Source organism: Phragmites australis, chromosome 11 (assembly GCF_958298935.1).
Source record: "Phragmites australis chromosome 11, lpPhrAust1.1, whole genome shotgun sequence".
NCBI classification, from domain to species: Eukaryota; Viridiplantae; Streptophyta; class Magnoliopsida; order Poales; family Poaceae; genus Phragmites; species Phragmites australis.
In genome coordinates this window covers 23,925,613-23,947,149 of record NC_084931.1, presented here as the reverse complement: position 1 = coordinate 23,947,149, position 21,537 = coordinate 23,925,613, and the positions used below count along the sequence as shown (strand labels likewise).

Genomic DNA, 21,537 nt, shown 5'->3' with positions numbered 1-21,537 from the left:
ATAAGGATAAGGTTTGCATACCGATGGCATATTTCAGATTAGCCCTTTTGCGATAGTATTTATCGAACTGGAGACATTTGCAATGGTAAAAATAATTATTTCTTTGTTTTTCTCCGACATCTACACCAAACAACCCGGTTAGCCTCAAATCACACATTGCACTTTGGACCTCCAACACTATGTAAGGCTTGTTCAATGGATATTAATCTATCAGAACATTGTAGCATTTCCTTGTTTTTTTAATAAGAACCCTTTGTTTTTCCATTAGAAAAGGTCTATTTGACCTCCATCAACTCTTGCCACAGTTCGATTTTCCTCTTGCAACTAGAAAACCAAATATTGGACACCCTAGACTATAAAAAATTGGACATGTTATCCCCTGACTCCATTTGAAGGTGGTTTTGGCTGATGGGGTGCAAATGTGACAGTGGTTTTGGCTCATGTGGCACAAAAGTGGTGAGTGACAACGCAGCTTGGTGGCCAAGGTGAGAGGGCAAGGAGATCAGGAAGAAAGGGAGAGAGGCAGGAACTTGAGGGTGACATATGGGCCCCATTTTTTTTCTATTTTATGTATTTAATTTGCTAACTTGCTGCCATGTCATGTCCACATAAACATCAACGAAGCAAAACCACTGACACATTTGTGCCACGTCAACCAAAACCGCCTTCAAATAGAGTCAGGGGTAAAATATCCGGTTTTTGATAGTTGAAGGTGTCAAATATCTTGTTTTCTGGTTGCGGAGGAAAATCGGACTAGGGCATGAGTCGAGGGATGTCAAATGGACTTTTTATTTTTCCATTTGTTTTAGTGGAACAGGCCCTTTGAAGTTTAATAGGCAGCCCAACTCTGCAAAGAAGCGCCCCTTCGAGCCCAGCATCTTTGTTTCCACCTTGGCAGATCCGGCCCAGCCCAGTTCAAAAATGTGGCACGTTTGGAATCTTCTCCCCGGGAGGCGACAGCCCCTGCGGCCGGCGGCCGGCGGCCGGAAGGAGCCCGGACTCCTACGGGACGGCGTAGACGGCGTAGTGAGGCGCGGCGCCCGAGCGACCCCCGATGCATCCGGTTCCACCGCGCGGGGAGGGCGCCCCCGACCGACGACCACGTACGCATGGCGGCATGGGCGTCTCACGCCCTGCGAGGGGTCGGTCCACTCGTGCGCGTGTCCGGTCAAGCAGCGCCGTGGGGTGCGTGCTACTGCAGCCACGCGAACTGCTTCTTACCTCACGAGGCGGACGAGGTAACGCGATTTCTACAGTTCCTTTTTTTTATCGGCGATTTCTACAGTTCTGCTACATCATTCAGTGTCTGGACCTGACTTAGTGGCAAGCTATTAAGGGCGGGTGGTTCATCCAACGCTCCATGTCTAATCTAAATTGATACGGTTTGATTTCATTGTGCAAATTCATAGTTAGAACTTGTTAGTTGTTACTAGGCATGTACCAACATTTTTTACTGGGCATGTGGAATTAACGATAACTGACAATGGTAATTGGCATCCTAATAGAGGGGTTTCTCCCATTTGGGTGCTGCAGCCACCCACCCAACTAGTTATCTTATACTGGGGAAGTTGCTCAGTGGATTAGGTATACTTCTTGTGAAGGAAGTCTCATATGCACTTTGCATTAAGGATGCATTTGTGAAAAAAAAAAGTCCGATTTCAAATGTCGGTTTCAAGGGGTAATACACCTTTTTCAGAGCATTTTAAGACCTTTTGTATCAATAATGGTACGAAACAAAACCTTGTGGACTATGATTGCACACGGAAACAAAAACAGGAGCAGATATCTCCACATGAATACAATTACCACATCAAAAATAGAATATTATTGAAATATTATGTTGGCCCACACAACTTCTTGCCTTACATTGATCTGAGCTCTTCTTAATTGCTCAAAGCTGTAAAAAACGATGCCTGGAATGGTGTTTATTTCTTTTATGAATATTATGTACCTGATATGAAAGTCCTACTGCCTTATACAGGAACCTGGTTCTGATGGCGCTGAACGGCCATAACCAGCTAGCGGTGCAGCAGCAACCCCTCTTTGATTCAGCAAGCACCTGAAGCGTGCCAATCTCGCAGTGACCGATCTTGTGTCCTTCGCAACCTTCTCAATGGGTGTCCACAACCGCTCTTCAAATTGATAAGTGAATTGGTGAGTCAAAGCAACATGATAAGGACGACAAAACATTAAAAAAAATTATAAGCTACTTCATTTTTGTGAGAATCAAAATTAAAACTGAACAGGTTATTGCACCTACACATGTGGGTGTTTAGGAACCTGCTACACTGATTATGCCTTTCATACTATGCAGTCATGAACTCATGGTGCAGATATGAGATGCTTCATTGTGCTCTAGTCTTTAGAGTCTTAGTTGTCCACATGTACATTCATGCTGATTTTTTTTTTGAAAAATGAACGTTTCAATTTTGCATGAAACATTGAAACTTTAATAGCCATTGTGTGAGGTGTGCCTCCTCATTGTAGGGTTTAGGGCTCTTGGTTATGAAAGGTCCCCATTTTGACAGGTTGATATCAAGTTTTTGTTGCACATATCAAGCTTTGTTGGGTATATCAAGAAAACTATTGACTGCCTTGGTGTAGATGTTACTTCCCTTGCGAACTTGAGAGATCAACAATAATATTATATCAATTTATGTAGTATTGTGCTACTCATGAAAATAATGTATAGATGGCAATACCTTGTAACTACTAGTCTACTAGCTTTGCTATAGTGTAAGAATGGATATGCTAAACTCTTAATATTAGATAAAATTAGAAGGCTGAAACATGTTTAGCTGATCATACCTGCAGCTGCTGCAGCACGTGGCCAAATGGTTTGCTGAATGTCTGATGCATCTATGTGTTCACCCCACATGCATACCTCACCGCCAAGAACCAAACTCTGTTGTTCCGGGTTGTAGATGTTTGTCAGTGGTTCATTCATGTAAAATCCCTCCCATGTAGCATCCAAGTGATCTAGGTACCACTTATCCTGGTTGCTTACAATGCATCTCAGACCAGCAGCAACCACTTTCTCCGCAACTCCACTTCCAAGCCTATCAATTTATGAGGGAAAACTAACAGTTAAGCAGATGTGATAATTGGTTACATCAATATGTGAATATGTGATTGCACTGAATCTGTTCCTGTGATCCTAATACATAGGGAGTGAAAACTTCTATGTCCATCTATTTAGAACAGTGGATATAAGTTAATGCAAGTTGTTTTTATTTAAGAATTATGGATGGGTTTGCACTTATGTGCCTAATAAACTATAATACTTGATGTCAACCAAATGAGAGGCACTGTACTAAATTTGGCTGATAAGGTCTAAACTTCTTGTTTTTCACAAGATGCATTGCCATGTAGTACTCTGTCAAGTCACAAAAAGTGATATTTTGTATTGCATGCATTCAAACTATCTAAACTTTGAACATCAATATAATTTTTGTATGTTGAGAATGAACATTTCAAAATTGTATGAATGGATTTCTCTTGAAAGGTATCTGCATGATATTATACTTTTGCTATGCTTTATAAATATATTACCATTACAAATTTATGGTATAAATTAGAATTAGTGGTCCAAGTTGCATTTTGAGCGACGTGTTGATGTTCAAAATGTCACCTTTTGTGGTCGGGGGCAGTAATAGACTTGCTGGTGTGCATGGTTTTGTGCTAGATGTTTTTTTGCAACAAGGATGCTAGTAAATCTTTCATATAGTACCAGCCAATAGGCTGTGAGGGAAATACCAGTTATGCACCACAGTTTTACGATCCAACTTGTCTCCAAAGTTGTTAAATGTTTCTTCCCTACAAGGATGAGAAACTGTTTGTTAGCAGCTAGTTTGAACATTTTAATATGCAAAACTAGTCATACCGTACATCCTACCAGTTAATGATGTCATAACCGTGTGATATTGCTATCTTTTGAGCTTTCAGTACAAAATATCTGTAGGCATCAGACTCGTTCATACCATGCTGAATCAACCTGCAAGCCAAGAAAAAGACTTCAGATTAGATGACTGATACAAGTGGCAATTTGTAGCGATGATAACAAACAGAAGGTTATCAAATGTCATATCGATTTATCACATTTTCCTATTTTCTCTTTCCTAGATAAGTACATACCATGATTTAATGCGTGGTGTGGTAGTCCAGCAACCTGAAATTATAATAAAAAATGAATAGATTCTAACATATGTAGATTAGCTGTACAGAGTACAGATTTCTGCAAGCTTACCTGTGTTGACTTCATCACCTCCCAAGTGGACAAACTTGAACTTAAAAACCTTGCTGAAATCTGAAATGACAACCAAAGTTAATGTCATTGATTCACGAGGCCATTATGTTCTTTTCTGCCCATGATTGACTTATTACTCAGGCCATTCAACCAATTTTTTTGCTGAATTTTAGTATAAACTGCTATTTTGTTCTTTTTTTGCAATGAATGAGCATTTTAGTTGACCTTTCAAAGTTTCGACTGGGGAATTGGTCTAAATCTAGAATGATTTCTTTTGACAGTGTATAACCTGAAAGAATTCCATCAATCACTTGGAATGTAAAGTCGCTGCTGACATCAAGTGGTTCTTTACATGTAGCTGATGGCCACAATGATGGATATCCGACACCCCTGAAACAAGAGAAGTGCACTGAATTTTAACACATGTTAGGTACGCTTATTCTTATATCAATTTATATTATTTCATATGTATATTAAAATTTACTTTCTACATTCAAAGAATATACTGTGAGTGTACAGTACTGCAAAAACAAAGGATTAAATTTTGTATCAATAAAACTTGAAATTCGTGGTCCATTTTCTAGATAATAATAGCATTGCACAGAGTTAAGTATCTTACCATGAGAGAGCATGACCAGGTACATCGATCTCAGCCAAGACATTCACACCTCGTTTTTCAGCGTACCTGCAAATTCCTGATAAGTCATCTTTACTTGAGTAAATCCAGAAGCATAGCTAAGTGATCTCTACAAATGAGCACATCAATTAAGCAAAGGATGGATAAAATTTGGAGTTTTGCTGAGTTTACTTTGCAGACTTTAGTAATGTTTTTTCTGCAAGCTCTTTGGAGCTTAGAAGTCTGGATAATGCTAAATGGCAAATGATTACTGTAACAAAAGCAGAACTCACTGAACAATGTCGATAGCATCATCCATTGTATATCTCTCTGAATAAGAGTATGCGCCATTCCATAATTTTGGGTATGAAGGTATTTCAAGAGGAAATGACTGCTCATCCACGATATGCCAATGAAGAATGTTCTGCATGATGATAGATTACACAAATCACATGATTTAGCTGAAACTAATTTAAGGAGAACTTTGCAATAAAAGAGAGGAGTAGAATTTAGGATTAATGAACTTGATTTGCATGTGGAAAGGTCAAACCTACCAACTTACTGAAGGTCATTGAATCAATTACACTTTTTATTACTGGGACAGGAAGATAATGCCTTGAAGTATCTGTAGCATACAATGCACAAGTTAATATTGATGCTTATGATCAAACAGTTTGTGGACAACAAATAAGCTATTAGATCATCATATTCTAGGTTTCTTAGATGCATTATGCATATAAATGGTATATATGGTTGTGTGCATAAATTCAAGAGGTGGGAAAACTCTGCTAGTTTTCAGACTTACGATATGGCTAATTATTGATGTGTTTATATAGGTCTACTGTATGTTATTCGAGAGAAGTGTAGCTTTACTGTATCACAGAGTGTCGCTGTTGGTCTTTTTTACGCTACCTATTTTGTACCAACTTGGTGTCTTGGTGATGAAGCTATTTAAATGTCTTGACATGCATGGCTAATTGGCTAGACATGTTAAAGCCATTTTTATTTTCGGATGATAGGTGATCCATATAAGAGCAGAGATAAACTGCAGACTTTTAAGCAATGGAAGTTGAGCTACATCGAAGAGCTGGAATTAGCTGTTGGAAGTCCATTTTAGAAGCTTTTTGCCCTGAATACTTAACAAAATGGATGCAAAATTCAGACTATACTATAGCATACCAATAAGAAGCCCTCGGTAAGGAAATCTGGGCGTGTCCAGGATAGTCCAAGGAGCCGAATGAAGTTCAATTAGCCTTGCATTGAAATCAAAGTTACACAATTGGCTAAAGGTCTGCAATAATACAAAACTTACGGTTAGATATCTTGAAAGTAATAATTGGGCGGATTTTAGGTTATACTCATGCAAATTACTTTCACTTTGAGTTACCTCCAAGGCATGAAGTGCTCCATAAATTGTTTGAGCCTGCAAAATTATTGTGATGTGGCATCATTTAGGTCTCACTACTTTTACGGTGTATAAGGTATTGTAGTGAGCAGCACCACATGATAAGAATGGTTTGCATCAGTGCTGCCAAAAAATCAATCAGTTTACTGTAAATTATTTTTGTAGTTTAAGCACATGGCGGTGTTGCATGGACAGAACATAGGTATTCTTCTTCACAGAAATTAATGCCTAACTCATGTATCAGGGATCGATCTGGTAGATTTCTATGTTAACAAGCATTCTGGTGTCAGTGAGAGAGGATGTGGTGGGTGTGGTACAGTGCGAACTACTACCTCTGTTAATTTTGATAAGGCGTATTTTGATTTCAAAAAGTCCTCAAGATTAAACTTTGACCACTAATTTCTCATAAAATATATTCTTAATAGGTACAAAACCAATATTATGTGAAGTAATTTGAAGTACGAATATATTGGTATAATTTTTATACACCAAATATTTTTGTAATTTAACTAATTGTTGGTCAAAATCTTCAAGTTTGACTTTTTAAAATTTAAATACGCCTTATAAAAGTGAACGGAGGGAGTAGTATAGATGATATACTGAAAACAGGTTGTTAAAGCACCCTGAATATCTGATAATTTACACTGCATATATCTATGAGTTTTTTTTTAAAAAACAGGAAAGCAATTGATCACTTTGTACAGCAGGCATTGTATATTTATGAGGCGAAGGCGATTTCTGGGTCATCTTCTGAGTACAGTCATAATGAAACTTGGTGCATGATATGAACATATTGTTGTTTAGCTTCTCATAAAAATAGGAATGCCTTCTTTTTCATACATTCACGATGGAAAGAAATATCAGAAGTACAGAATTTTCACCATCTGACGTCAACTGTCAACTTTACACTGTATATTTTCCTTCAGAAATAATTTTCCACTCTATATTGTTGGCAGCACAGACATTGAGCAATGAACACAGCATTTCTTACTAACCTCAATTTGGGCATACAACGGATTTCCAGTTGCAGGCACAGACAACTTGTACGATTCATCCACCTCGAAGTTGAGCTGCAGAAGACCAAACAGTCAGACGCAGAGCACAAAAAGGAACAGAAGTCCTTCTGCTTAAGTGCCCACCAGACGTACCTCATCGTTCGTCCAACGAACAACGACGTTCACGCCGGTGAGCACGGGTGCACCCTGGTAGCTCCCATTGATGACATGGTCCAGCTCCACAACCGCCACCATCCTCTGGAATGCGTCCTTCAAGATACTCTTACCGTCGGAGTAGTTGCTCCCCACCGTCGACAGCTTGAGGTCCTTGCTGACGAAGAGCGTCTGCGCGCCGCGGCTCACAGACGCCGGCATTGGCCACATTTCGATGCGCCCGGCTCCGTCTCCGGCGCCGGCGCATGGCCCGACGACCACCATGAGCAGCACCAGCATCGGCAGCAACTCCAGTGGTGCCGGCGCCATCTCCGCAGAACCGGCCAGTACACTACAGTGTCCCTTCCCTGCAGAAACTCACTCGTCAGCTATATATCTCAGGCAAGGAATGTGTGGAGATAAGGAGGGGGATGATTGCGAGTGACAAGTATCGCACACCTACTGACCAGCGACCACTGGTAGCCAGACGCAGGCTGTCTGCGCAAACTGTTGCTGCTAAAACCGGACCGCCGGCCACGTCGGAGGAAAGGCGGCCTTTTGCGCTGTCCGGGCGGTGGAGTGGAGGGCTAGTGTATTGCACCAACCAACGAGGTAAGTGAAACGGGACAACTTTAGCTCCCCTTTGCTTGTGCTGCCCACTTTTTGGATGAAAAACAACAAGAGGATGGTTTGTGCTGTTCCTACCTTTATGGGCTCTGACAAACGAGGGTGCAGGGGTAGATGGCAATTAACTAGCCCCACTGATGCACACAACACACAACAACTGCACCATGAGGCATGTGGCGGTGAATGGGGAGATCTGGGTTTGGTTCAGGGGAGGGTTGGGGTAGGGGAGAAATGGCATGTGGGAGGCGGGGTTGTTTTGGTGACCCAAGAGGAAGGACAGGGTGATGGCATTGTTCAGCGAGGAATCTAGGATAATTTTTGCGGAAGGAAGCAGAGAGGAGAGGATATGCAGAAAGGACGAAGATCTGGGTGGCTACTGACTAGGTCAGGTAGGTAAAGTAGCTTACTGCCGAATGCCAATGCATGTAGGTTCAAGCACTAATTTGGACCGTCCTTGAGACGATTATGTCTTATAATTGAGGTGGCTGATTGGTACCAAAGTATGAGCTATCAAATATATATATATATATATATATATATATATATATATATATATATATATATATATATATATATATATACTGTTGAACGAAGTGGTTAATGGGATACTACCAAAATATGAGATATATCAAAGACGTACTACTGTTCAATGTAGTGGTTATACCAAAGTCTGAGATGACAAAGGAACTTTCTAAGATTCTTTTTTTCCACAAGTGAGATGGATTAGGAAGCAATGGTTGGAGAATGAGGAAGATTTTGCTGCCTCGTGTTGCTCCTCGTTTCGGCGGGAGCCTGAAATGGCATGACGCGGGAGCAGTAATAAATACTAGCGGTAATTGGTTTGGTAGATCACATGTAGCTGTCCTATTCCCCCGACCAGTGTCGACCGTGATGATGGTCCCGAGCCTCGTCAGTCGTTTGGTCCGCATCCGATTATGCTGCCTCGGTCTGCCTAACTCTTTTAAAAAGATTGTTTGCGCTGTCTGCGTATTTTTTTCTTCATTCCGTTGAGAAATATAGAGCAGTCTGGTTATCCCTTCCTTTCCTTTCGCGCTATAAGATTTGGTAGAACTAATTTTCTATTGCATGTTGATTACAGGATCGGCCCGGAGCGATTAGTCTGGGTATCAGGAGGTTAATGGTGTGAGTACATAGATTAAGTGTGGTTGCAACCTGCATTGACCATACCAGGGGCCTAAAACGGATAAACTGCTCCTGGTGCGATCTGGATGTTGGGAACTGTACATCCGTAAGTTTGTACTCCTTCAGATTCATTGCTATCCCCGTCGAGTTCAAGGTGAGATCTCGCACAATCCCAAAATAATCCATTCTCGCCCACAGCTTTGGATGAGCGAAGCCGTCGAAGCACGACGCGTTGATTGGGTGCTTGTGTTGGAAAATTGGGCATGAATTTAGCTCCTAATGTTTGTTCGAGACAGATTTGAGATTACAAAGAATATAAACGACGCAATATTCATATTATGAACCAACATCAGGTGGCTACACAAAATATACCTTTTACACATAAGCATGAATGCAAACATATTAGAATTCATTCTTACTTGAGGTTGAAGGAAGACTATGAAGCAATGATGGCTTGACGCAGTGGAGGACCGATGCAGCGAGATGAGAAGAACGAGGTCAAAATTCACATCCCAAATCCCAATGCCTCAAGGTCTTCAGAACTTATAATGGTATTATGGGAGCGATAACCCTGCAATAACCATGCGACTGAAACCGAATTGAACAGCCAAATAATCTAAAACCGAATTAAACAGCTAAAGAATCGATGAATTAAATGCTACAAGATTCTGAAAACCGCTGAAATTATGCCAACTAATCTGACGAGTAAATGGCCACACGGAATGACAACTGACAAATTAAACATGTTACTTGTCATTAATTGCTTCATCTAAAAAACATGTTACTAAGTATTATTCCTTCATCTGAAAAACTTGTCACTAATTGCGGACACAAAGGAGAGAGAGAAAAATGTTTTGGAGTTTCCAGAAATGGGTCTAGTTTTGGCCAATTTCTCACGGTTTGGATGCCATTCTCGGCAACGTGAAGGGTTCTGTGGTTGCTGCTGAGAAATTCGAGTCAAGTATCTGGGTATGTGTGCCTGCAGCTCGTTGTACCGAGGATGTCAGCTTAGAACTGTCAGATCAGATCTTATCCCATCTTTTCTTTACGGAAAAGAGAGTAGTGCAGTGTGATTACAGTACAAATTACGGGCTGCAAGGTAGAAGTATGCTCGTTAGTTTACATCCGTTCTGTCGGCGGAATATGGTATACGTACGAACTTTTTGTTCACGAAGATGTTATGCCACGCGTCAAGTGATTTCGGGGTTCTTGATTCCATAATTTTCCTTCCAAATCCTTCCAAATGTTCACGTTAGGTTACTATTCACTTCCAAATTTTCCTCTACTCCTATTCCTGTGTTCCAAACAACAATTCCTATAAAATACCTATATTTCCGATCCTCTGTTTTGTCGTTGCATTCCTTTTGTATTTCAGTTTTCTACCTTTCTCCGTGTTTTCTATTCTTGTTCCAAACAGGGTTCTTAACGGGTGCATGCACTCGACATTTCCTGGAAGCACCCACGTCATGTGTTGGTACACCTTCCGCGAAAATATTTTCGTGCTTATACCGGCGCTCGTCTGTCGGGTGTCCGCACATTCTCGATGGCCATGATTTGTGTGCTCTTTAGTATTTTTTTAATAATAAAATAGAATATCCGGCCTTTAACATAAGAGCGTGCAGCTATTGTTATTATTACAAAGTTCCAGCACTCAAGTCTGCTACGTCACATAACATGATGGTAGAATAACTTAAATCAATAAAAACTAATGTAATTTGGATATTGAAAATTTATTAAACAAAAGTACTATTACTAAATCTCTATTTATGATTGACGAAAGTAGTGTGCTCTTCAGTATTTAGGCCTATGATTTGCATAGTTTCCACTTTGATGGGCTAACAGAATGATCTGCTTGCCTTTCTGGCCCACTGGTGGGCACTACCCAGCGAAGGAACGGATGGGCTCCTAGGCTCTTTGCCTCCGAGAGATTCAGCCCAGCCCGGTCGAAACTGTGGATTGGTTGGAACCTTCTCCAAGAAGCCTCTGCAGACATTAATCTTTTTCACATGGTATATATATCTATCCATTAATTCTTTTACCTATTATATAACTTTTTAACTATCTCTTTAACAAAAATCTCAATATAAATAAACATCATAATAAACTATAAGTCCGCGGGACTTCCACATGACGGAGCGAAGCGCCCAACTGCCGGTGCCTGCGCTCCTACCCTCGTCCACGGACGGCGCCGCCGATCCGGCTCACGGCCGTCGCGTTGTACACTTGTGCGCGCATTGGCTACGCGCGGATCCAGGGTCGAGGAGCGCCGGGGCTTCCGTCCCCGTAAACTGGAGCTCATTTCGATCTCCTGCAGCTGCGTCGCGCGAGTCCCAAGGCGAGACCTTGCGCCGGCGATCACGAAGCATGACCACGTTCCCTTCCGTTCTTCCAGGCGTCCTGCTGGCTGCGAGGTTCGACGTGAAGGAATCTCCGGTCGCTGCTGGCTGCGCTGAGCTAATAAAGTTACGGAAAAGCTATGCGTACCCAGCTGCCCGACCAGTTATCGCTACAGTGCCTTCGATGGGAGAGATTTGATCATTTAACATTGAAACATCAGAGTATCAGTTAAATTGATACTGTATCCACTTGTATAGAGTATCAGTTAAATTAATATCAGATCCACTTGTATAGACTTAGACTGACCCATGTGTCATCCTTAGCGAATAATTTTTATATATTTTAGATGTCAAATGATCAATTTTCTCCCTTTGCGGTAAGGTAGCCGCACGGTTTGCCAGGTCGGACGGCCAGTGGTAACATCAGTGTACGTGTAGCAGCGGCCATAAAGTTACTATGATAGTGATCAAGACACTTGTGCAACTAATATATTAATAGAAATTATTTACAAGCGAAAACAAAAAAAAAAAAGAAGGAAGAAAAACTACTGAAAACTATCTACGATCTAGCCATGATTGCCCTTCCGATGGTGGACTATATATTAATAGAAATTATTTACAAGCGAGAACAAAAAAAAGATGGAAGAAAAACTACTGAAAACTATCTACGATCTAGCCATGATTACCCTTCGGATGGTAGACTAGCTTTTGCTCTTTACCAGGGCAAATTCATTCCTAAAACCTAGGATGGGCATGGATTGATCTATTCATTTATCCTTAACTAATTAGATAATATAAGTTAGAAAAATTACTTAGTTAGTTATTTAAATCTTATCCAATGCCTGGAGAGAGAGAGAGAGAGAGAGAGAGAGAGAGAGAGAGAGATTAGTAGTGCAATGCAATTCAGAGAGTCTATTTGGATGCTTTTGTTGTTTGCTTCAATTTTCCGCTTTTGTTGTTTGCTTCAATTTTCCACGGCACCGTGGCGCTCCATAGTTTTTATGATGGACAAAACATCCGTGACAACTATGGCAAAACTAGGCAACACAACGAATCGAAGAGAAAGTTTTTGGCATGTCAGAAGTATTGCAACTAACCAAACACTTGATATGACTTAACCAAACACTCGATACGGCTAAGTCACACTTTTTTCAGAAAATGGATAAAATATCTGACTTTTGCATCATTAAATGCATACAACTCACAGTTGATCATTACAATATTTCGACATATAAAAGCAACATCACACGAGGAGGAAACATGATAAAAAAATAAATTGTCATAAAGCTTGTAATCCAGAGCTACATGGTCATTCGTGCTTGGCGAAGAGCTCTATTGTGACAACCTCCAAAATATGGAAAACCTTCAGAAACTCTTCTCTTTGATCCTCCCTGTGTAGCAGTCTCTAGAATCTTAGTTAGTAAGTACCTCTGAAAAGTGTCTTGTTCTAAGCAGTTCTTTGTTGCCATACATGTCGCCTTCATAATCTTATCCTCGTCACTACATGTTGAAGATCTGTTACTTGTTTGTCGATCATGCACCACACCTCCCGAGACAGTGAATATATCAATTGTGGGTACCTCCTGGTGAACCTCTTATATGCCATTAATTGTTTCACAGGATGATAGCAATCCCATCATGGCAATATTTGATAAATTTTCCTTGATGCCATTTCGTTTGCATACCATTCGAAGCTAGCGCCTGTGTAAAGTTTGCAGCCATAGGACCTGAGCATTGGCCCCACATCTGATTTGACAACCCCAGGCACCACAAGAGGAGTCACCATGGCCATAGCTGAGGCTTCACCATCAATACCAGAGCGAAGAGGTGTCATGACATCTGGAGTAAAAGAACCAGCACCTAAAATCTCAATCAACTGCGCCACAGCTGGAGTCACCATTGGCAAAGATGACCCATCGTCAGACATGGAAATGGTCCTACCCCCCTCAGCACCAGTCCGACGCCAGTGTCAAAATTGGAGGCTAGCAGAATCATAGCCACTGGTATGGCCCCCTCCTCTGGCACACCAGCGAGCTCGTCGGCAATTGGAACAACAGTTTTAGTGAGGCCAGAGTTTGGTGCGTGAGTATTTGATATCCCTAGAACTTCCAATAGTTGGTGTATGCCAGATTCTGGAAGGTTCGGCGTGTGTGTCAGTTGCACAACATTTGTCCAAACCCCCTCTTCTGGCATATTAGCTCCAGATATCCTGTCGGTCACATCTACATCCCCCACAACCAGACCTTGTATGAGGTGGAGCCTGATTGCTCTGGCCAACGCCTCCTCCGCGGCCACTGCCACTTCTGTTATCGATCCAGCCACCACCGTCTTGCCGTCCATGTGCCCGGGGGAAGGAGAAATGTGGAGGCCTTGATCTGCCCCAATAGCCAAGACTTGCGCCACATCCATCATAGCTGTCAACACCACTACCATCATTGCTAGAACCATCGCTGCCAGCAGCACCACCTTCACCAGCACCACCACCAGCAGTAACACCTCCGCCTGGAGCACCACCCCTCGACCGCCCGAAGCCACCGCCACCACCGAACCCCTGTCCGTCAGCCATTGCATCGTCGCTGAGGGCCTGCGCATAAGAGCGGTGATCACCAGCACATGTACCCAGCCAATTAGGTTTGGGGAGATGGAAAAGCCGAGATCGGATGAGAGATAGCCCCGAATTACATCGAGCCCAATCAGAGGTCCTTGAAAGCCCATCTTTATTTGGCAGCCTATGCGGTAAAATGACATTGATGTTTGAATTTCGAACTGGCGGATGTTATAGACCTACGTGCAAAGGCACCCTACCGGAGCCGATTGCATAGCTCCGGCAATCTCCCTGCAAATCAAGCGTCGGCATCATGTCGCCCAATGTACGCATAGGTGAAAGTGCATCTAGCCCTATGTGTGGTTTTGGTAATTAATGACAATACATATGGACTAACAATGGTATTGAGTTTGTTAGTGGGTTTTTCCATAGGTGATGCATGGATGAGAGATATGCATGAGCTCTAGGTAAATTGGAAGATTGAAAATGCATCGAGATGAATGAGATCTAAGTGATGCTTGGGTAAGTGATGACAATGCCTATGGACTAACAATCATATTGAGAATTGCTATTATGTTATTCTATAGGAGATGCATAAATGATGAAGCGTGGATTCTTTGAGAAATGCCATGAGTTCAAAGAATTGCATCAAAAGTTATTGAGATTTTAGTGATGCTCATAAGAAGAAGAAGAAGCTCAATAAGATTAGCAATAAGCTTGAAGGCTAAGTTACTTGTGGAGATTAAGTAACTAAAGGTATGACTTATCAATAGAGTTTTATGGACTAACCCGTGTGCTATGTGTTTAAGAATGAGTGGGGTTAGGTTCTATATGAAGATTGACAATATACATGAAGGCTAATAAGTTACTTATGGAGATCAAGTAACTTAAGGTATAAATGTTGTCATTTAGGTTTTATGGACTAACCCATGTACTTTATGTCTGAGAGTGAGTTGAGGTTAGGATCCATAAGAAGGCATAAGTTGAATTGAAATCATATATGCCAAGAGTGAAGAACAAGAGTGGACTCCATATTTAATAAAATGAATTCTTTGAAGATGTCGAATACACAGTAGTTTTCTATGGCAAGATGGTGAAGGGCAAGCAAGACTCGGCTGCGATGGACCATCTGTGGTGAAGGGCAAGAAAATGGCTTGGCGCCGAAGGACCAAGGCGGTGATGAAGAGCGAGTAAAGGCTTTGCGCCAATGGACCATGCGAGGCCATGGGAAGTTATGGATGATTCACATCAATCATATGAAGAATCAAGAAGAGATAGAGTGAAGAATATATGAAAGTTGGCAACCCTCAAGGTTTGAAAGAAAGAAGCGGTACTTGAAAGTTTTTCAAAAGCTCAAAGTGGTTCAAATGTGTTTTATCTTTGAAATTGAGTCTAGGTATGCCGCACTATTAAGAGGGATGCAACACGTTGTCGCGTCTCAGTGCTCAAGAGTTCCTAACCAAACCCAAAGTGAGAGTTTGTTGTTAAGAGTCCGGAGCGGAAAGTGTGGAAGTGTCCAAAATGGGTTTTGGAGTGTTCCTAATTTAATCTTATGTGTCTTAGGTCATGAATTCAGTTGGGATGTGTAGCCCTCTGAATAAGCTTTCCATAGAGTCTAAAATCATCGAAATCGAACTCCGGGATAAAAAGTTATCGCCATTTTTCGGATGTCAGCTGTGCTGTACTTGGAGACTCAGGTGAAGACCGGATTCTCCGGTACCTGGAGTGGCCGGAGACTCCGGTGTAGGCCGGATTCTCCGGTAAAGTTCAGAAAAGAGCCTAACGGCTAGTTTTTGAAGTGGGCTATTTATACCCCACTCACCTCATCCTTTGGGGCTGCTGCAAGGGGCACGAAAGAACACATTTTTAGAGCCAAAAGAATCTCTCCCACTCCATTCTAGTGTGTGATTTGAGAAGAAAAGTGAGTTGGGTTGAGAGATTGGAAGATTGAGAGCAAGTGAGCTAAAATCCAATCTTGAGCACTTGAGTTCTCGGCAAGAAGTTCGTCGTCGTGTTTGTTACTCTTGGAGGTGAAGCCTCCTAGGCGGCTAGGCGTCGCCGACGAGCACCCAAGGTTGTGGGTTGCCGCGGAAGTTTGTGAAGGGCTCGATTTCGCCTCCGCAAGGGAAGAAATTAAGAGTGGATCGAGAAAAGCGGTTGAAAGAGACCCGGCTCGTTGGAGCTTCCTCAACGGAGACGTATGATTCACGGTGGTGAATTCGAACTTCGGGAAACAAATCTTTGTATCTCCTCTCTTGTTTTCTTACTTTTAAGTTCTTGCTCAAATCTTTGTGCATATTGCTTGATCTACTTGTTTGTGTATATTTGAGTGTAGGTTCTTCGTGGATCTACTTGGAACCATCTCCAGAAACACACGACATCACTTGGTTTGAGCTAGAATTCTCTACCCATCCTTTTTATTCAGTTCGGACTCTGTTCTGTACAGAAACCGGAGAATCCGGAGTTCACCGGAGTTTCCGGACCTGTACAACCCGGAGACTCCTGTCTTCACCGGAGTATCTGGTGAACAGTAATTTCAGGCATATGAACAGTGTTTCCAGCATTTTTCAATTTAAATTTTATTGCATATCTCTTGCTATATTAGAGTAATTTTTGTCACCTTAGGATTGTAATTTCCACACTTATTTAGGGTGATTGTGCACTAGTTGAGCCTAGCATATTTAGGTTTTTCACTTGTAAAAAATCCGTTCATTTATATTCCGCTGCAAGTTTAGACCAACAATAAAAAAGGATGAATTTTTTTTAAAATGCCTATTCACCCCCCCTCTAGACGACATCATTGTCCTTTCAATAGGCGAGATCCTTGGCCGAGGCAAAGATCCAATCCAAGGGCAACTGGAGCCAGCCGGCCATGATGCCGTCCGATCTCCAATCGCTTGAAAGCTCTTCTCCACCGTCGACGTCGAACCTGCAAAGCACACATACAGATGTACCTTGTTCCGAGGAGAACCATCCGCCAGCACCATCTTCGGCCAATTCTTCACCTCACGCGGTACCAGTGATTTACTCGACATCTGAGAGATCTTCGAATGCAAGTGAGCTAAACCCACACGCGCCTTTATGAGCTTCTCATCTTCTTCCTCAACCTTACTGGCAACGTTTTCGGCTACAACATGCGAATAATGCCGGCGGGCCACACGGATTGTTGACGCCCATGTAAAACACCTACTCATCCACAGAAAGAGACATGAAAGTCGAGGTGGCTGTGCTGAAGATCATTCTTGCTTTGGCAGACAGCTGACAGCTTAGAGATGGGAGACTAAGTCACACTTATGTACCTAAAATGTGGTAGAGCGTGGCTATAAACCAAACATGTCCGGAAGTACAACCTTTTTTTTCCTTTTTGAAAGGACAAAGTACAAACTGTTGGGTACATGCTCATCAGCGATTTCAATTTGTGTTGTGATGCGAATCATTTGTGTACCCTACAGTTTATTGGGGCTGGTCCATTTCTTACCTAGACTCCACTCAGGTGGACCAGCATGATTTGGGCCGAACGTAATCTGCTTGCTTTTCTAGCCCATCGATGGCAACCAACGGAATTTGTTTATTTTTATTTTTTCAATAAAAAATTGCGTTGGAAGGACAATTTTTCAAAACACTTCTGAAAGTTGCATGTGCTTCATCATCCAAACGGTCTATTGGCGTGTGTTATTTTCTTTTGCAGGAAAGTCACGTGTTATATTTATCTAAACTCCGATTTATAATATTCCTATGTTCCAAACAGGCACTACGAAGCTATGAAAGCAACATGCCATATGCCAACAGTTCATGGCTTCATTCGCTGGGCGAGTTTCAGTTCGTTCAGAAGTTGGCTGGGCAAGTTGAAAGCTTTTTTCTCGAGGAATCTGCAGCAAAGTTATAGCGTGGCTATATATGCTTACGTACATTTGCAAATTGCTAAGTGAGGCTGGAAGACTTGTGAGAGGAGTGGAGTTGGTGGATCAGACTTTCTGTGGATCCATGTGCAGTCGGTCCATCTCCACCTGACTAGTCAGCTCTAGCTCCGAAAAAATCTTAGAATGACTCATCCGCCTGGCTCACTCCTTCGCCATCCTTTATTTTTCTTATTAAGGACCTCAGCGGAATCGTATCTTCTGACTTTACTTCAGCAAAGTTAGATGATGAATAATGTCGTGACATTAGCTCTCCTGAACCGTTAGATCTCGAAAGTTACTGTTTATCCAAACTCATATTACTGTGTATTTTGATGACTTTACTTCATAAAGGTAGAGGATGCGTGCCCCTCCTCAGCTATACAGGTGCTGAACAACTATCTTTTAATTAATAAAACAGATATTTCTCCTGGTAGTTTTGTTTTTAAAAAATAAATAAGAATAGTTCGAAGGCAAACAAATTTAGCATGATCTATGAAGTCACTCTAATTCCCGCTACAGACATCGCCTGCGTTGGTGATGGTCACCACCATAACTTAGTCTCAGAGGTGTGAACTCAAGTTCGTCCATTGGTCCTCTTTTGACTGCACAATCTTCTCCCAGTGGAAAAGGTAGGCCCACTGGCCCAACCTGAGCTTCCCTGACCAAGCGATCGAGCAGCAAAAGGAGCCCCGGTCGACACGGGCAAGTGCCTCAAGATTTACTCGGGAAGAATATCATCGATGCACAGACAGTCAGAGTACTGCATTGAACAATATCAGAAGGCTGAACCGAGCTTTTAAGATTACTGCTGGTACATACGATTCATTTTTGTTCATGGACAGCCCCCGGGATCAATCAACTCCGACGGGGCGCTTTTTGTAGGATGAAATTCAGCCGGGTGAGAATTAGTAAGTTTCCTGTATTCAGTTCAATTCAGAACCAAAAAATAGTATATGTTTTCGATGTCTCAGCTAGCCTTGTCCCAAATACCCAATCGGCATATTCAATATTTCTGGCTGTACGTCACAAGTTCCGTTTGGAGTGGAAGAAAACTTTTCAATTTTAAAGAAAAAAAATCTTGCTTCTGAAATTTTAGTTTCCAAATACTCTTAGCAGGAACTAAGTCCTTATTTATTTGTTTCTGGATTGTGAATTTTGTATCGTGGATTCTGTAAACAAACGGCCAGATTTTTAAAGTGGATTCTGCAAATATATATCTGAATTATAGTATAATTTACAATCCACTTAAAATGAGCTTCTACGATCCACAATCTAAAATCCAGAATACGGGGGAAATAAACAAGGACAAAGGTCCTTCTGGAATGCATGACTTTCGCAAGACTCGGTATAGTTTCGTAGGAATTCTGCAAAGTTCATATGTTCCAAATAGGGGCCTAACCCATGGGAAGGTGTTACCGTGTTGATTAACTTTCCTTTGCTGAGTTGATCTCTTTCTTTTCACATAATTCCTTACCCAATCCAACAATTCATACCGAGTGTTCATGTGAACCCAAGCCAACAATTCCAAGGGCGAGTTTAGTAAACCATGGCTGGACAGGGACGTCAAAGACGGAAGGAGCATGACTTGACCCGTTCAGGTCCGCGTGACTTGCCGGCTATCGTGGAGTCCACTCTCTGATGCTGTGACGACGTGGCAACTGCACCAGTGAACTCATCCCCGTGGAGAGAAATGGCCTGTAGCTTCTGTTTACACCCTTTGCCGAGCCACATTTGCCATTGTGTGATTCAAACATTTTCATGCTAAGCGCTTTGAACATTTTTGCTAAACAATGCAACTAGTAACTTCATATGCCCCACTCTATAAATCATTGAAACCATTTGTTATCGACTTGAAATGGCTAACTGGTTTCTTGTGGCCTTTGTTTTGCCTTGCCATGGTTTCCTATGCAACAGGTATGTAGGAAAGTACAGGCTTCTAATATAAAAAAACCATTGAAATCATTTGTCATCGACTTGAAATGCGGATGCAACGCATGGTATGTTCAACTTGAAATGTGTGCCAAGGTAGCATAATTGTATCGATAATGACGCTCTATTACCATGATCATTGGTTGAAAAATATTTCATGTACTCTTAGGTTCGAAGCCTGCTATCTAGTTTTGAATTTAATTTGTAGCGAATTTGCACATTCACTCAAATATACCTATTCCATGCACCATATGACATGCCTAACTTTAGTGTGGTCAAAACGAGCAGTCATATCGGCCATCGTCTCTCTGTTACCCTAATCATTCGCCATTCGCCGCAAATGTTCCTACTTTCTGAGGCAGAACCAGAAAAGCTGCGGTCTAATTCTTGACAAATCCTGTACACAAATAGCACATGATTACATGTATATCCATTGGCAAAGTGACACCTTCAATATTCCACAAGTTTAGCACGGCTAACATTTAGTATGCCAAAACACTGCTATATATACTCCTGATCCAAGGTACCGATAGTGTGTGTGTGATAAAAAAAACGGCTCTCCATTGCCATAAACATGGGAAATGTTTTGTGCACGGGAAATGCTTCGCACACAACCCATTCTTGTTCTAACTTCTAGTTAAGCCTCCTGGAAATTATGCATTCGCTCGTTGTACTTTGTGGATGCACCACATGGTATTGCCCAACCTGAAACGTGCGGCCAAAGTGAGCACAATCGTAGCGTTAACAACTCTCGGTTATCATGATCATTGGTTAGAAATGTTTTCGTGTACTTTCTTTTAGGTAGGAAGCCTACTATAAGATTATTTATCGACCGGAAATCGTGCATCGACCGGAAATGTATCGAGCGGAATCAGGTATAAAAAAATAATAACTATGTGTACCTTTTGGCTGAGCGACAATCTCATTATTCCACATGTTTAGCATAGCTAACATTTAGTAGCTGCTAAAGCGACACCTCCAATAATCCACGAGTTTAGCATATATATTATTTGGCAGTTTGCCGAAATACTGTTATATATACCCTTGATTTGAGCTATCTATTTTGTTTCTATATTCCACTATAATATTTAGAGAGGCTTCAATTCCGTTACATTGTAGTTCTAACGGTTGGCTAACAATTATATTATTGCTATATTCCGCCCAATAATATTTGCATTGGCTTCCATTGCTCCGTTACATCTAAGTTCGAACGGTTGGCTAATAATCATTTTATTGCTTTATTTCGCTCGATAATATTTACACCGGCTTTCATTACCCCATTACATCTAATTCCAACGGTTGGGTAACAATCATTTTGCTGCTATATTTCGCTTGATATATTTAGATCGGCTCCCATTACTCTGTTACATCTAGCTCTAACGGTAAGATTGTCATATCATCTAGGGGATATTTGGTTTTTGGCCCTCATAAGTTAAGTTAAAATTTGATCAGAGTCAAATCAGGGCAATACTAAATTTTAGTTGTTAAAATGATGTTTGTTTTGATGCCAAATCAAAATTTGATTGACTAAAAATTTTAATGAACGATATAACCGTCCGAGATTTTAAAAAACACTATAATTTTTTTTTAACCGGCTAAACTTTTTTAAAATATAACTAAATTTTATCTTAAACCAAACAGAG

At 41.5% G+C, this 21,537-nt stretch overlaps 1 protein-coding gene and 1 long non-coding RNA gene across 5 annotated transcripts; one reads left to right on the top strand and one right to left on the bottom strand.

Moving 5' to 3' along the window:
* Positions 1–916: 916 nt before the first annotated feature.
* On the top strand, positions 917–9,532 carry LOC133884643 (uncharacterized). 4 transcript variants are annotated; one of them, XR_009903152.1, is made up of 6 exons: positions 917–1,238; positions 1,982–2,154; positions 3,962–4,070; positions 4,605–4,676; positions 7,292–8,027; positions 9,142–9,532. It is a non-coding gene; the product is annotated as an uncharacterized LOC133884643 (long non-coding RNA). The 4 variants fall into 4 exon arrangements; XR_009903150.1 differs by having other exon boundaries at positions 4,528–4,676; XR_009903151.1 differs by lacking the exon at positions 3,962–4,070.
* Positions 1,786–7,745, bottom strand: LOC133884642 (beta-hexosaminidase 3-like). The gene is made up of 14 exons (XM_062324130.1): positions 7,416–7,745; positions 7,263–7,337; positions 6,250–6,285; positions 6,042–6,153; positions 5,417–5,487; positions 5,156–5,286; positions 4,866–4,931; positions 4,536–4,636; positions 4,247–4,306; positions 4,135–4,168; positions 3,896–3,994; positions 3,757–3,816; positions 2,809–3,059; positions 1,786–2,132 (listed from the first exon to the last, which is right to left on the bottom strand). The coding sequence occupies exons 1-14, from the start codon at positions 7,743–7,745 to the stop codon at positions 1,966–1,968; spliced, it is 1,593 nt and encodes a 530-aa protein (XP_062180114.1). The 3' UTR covers positions 1,786–1,965.
* Positions 9,533–21,537: the final 12,005 nt, after the last annotated feature.

Bases quoted from the DNA above. Each gene is read 5' to 3' on its own strand.
- LOC133884642 (XM_062324130.1), bottom strand. From the start codon at position 7,745: ATGGCGCCGGCACCACTGGAGTTGCTGCCGATGCTGGTGCTGCTCATG. The intron at 4,932-5,155 runs GTGAGTTCTGCT...AGGAATTTGCAG, and splicing joins GATGCTATCGACATTGTTCA to GTACGCTGAAAAACGAGGTG. The intron at 2,133-2,808 runs GTATGATCAGCT...ATCAATTTGAAG, and splicing joins ACGTGCTGCAGCAGCTGCAG to AGCGGTTGTGGACACCCATT.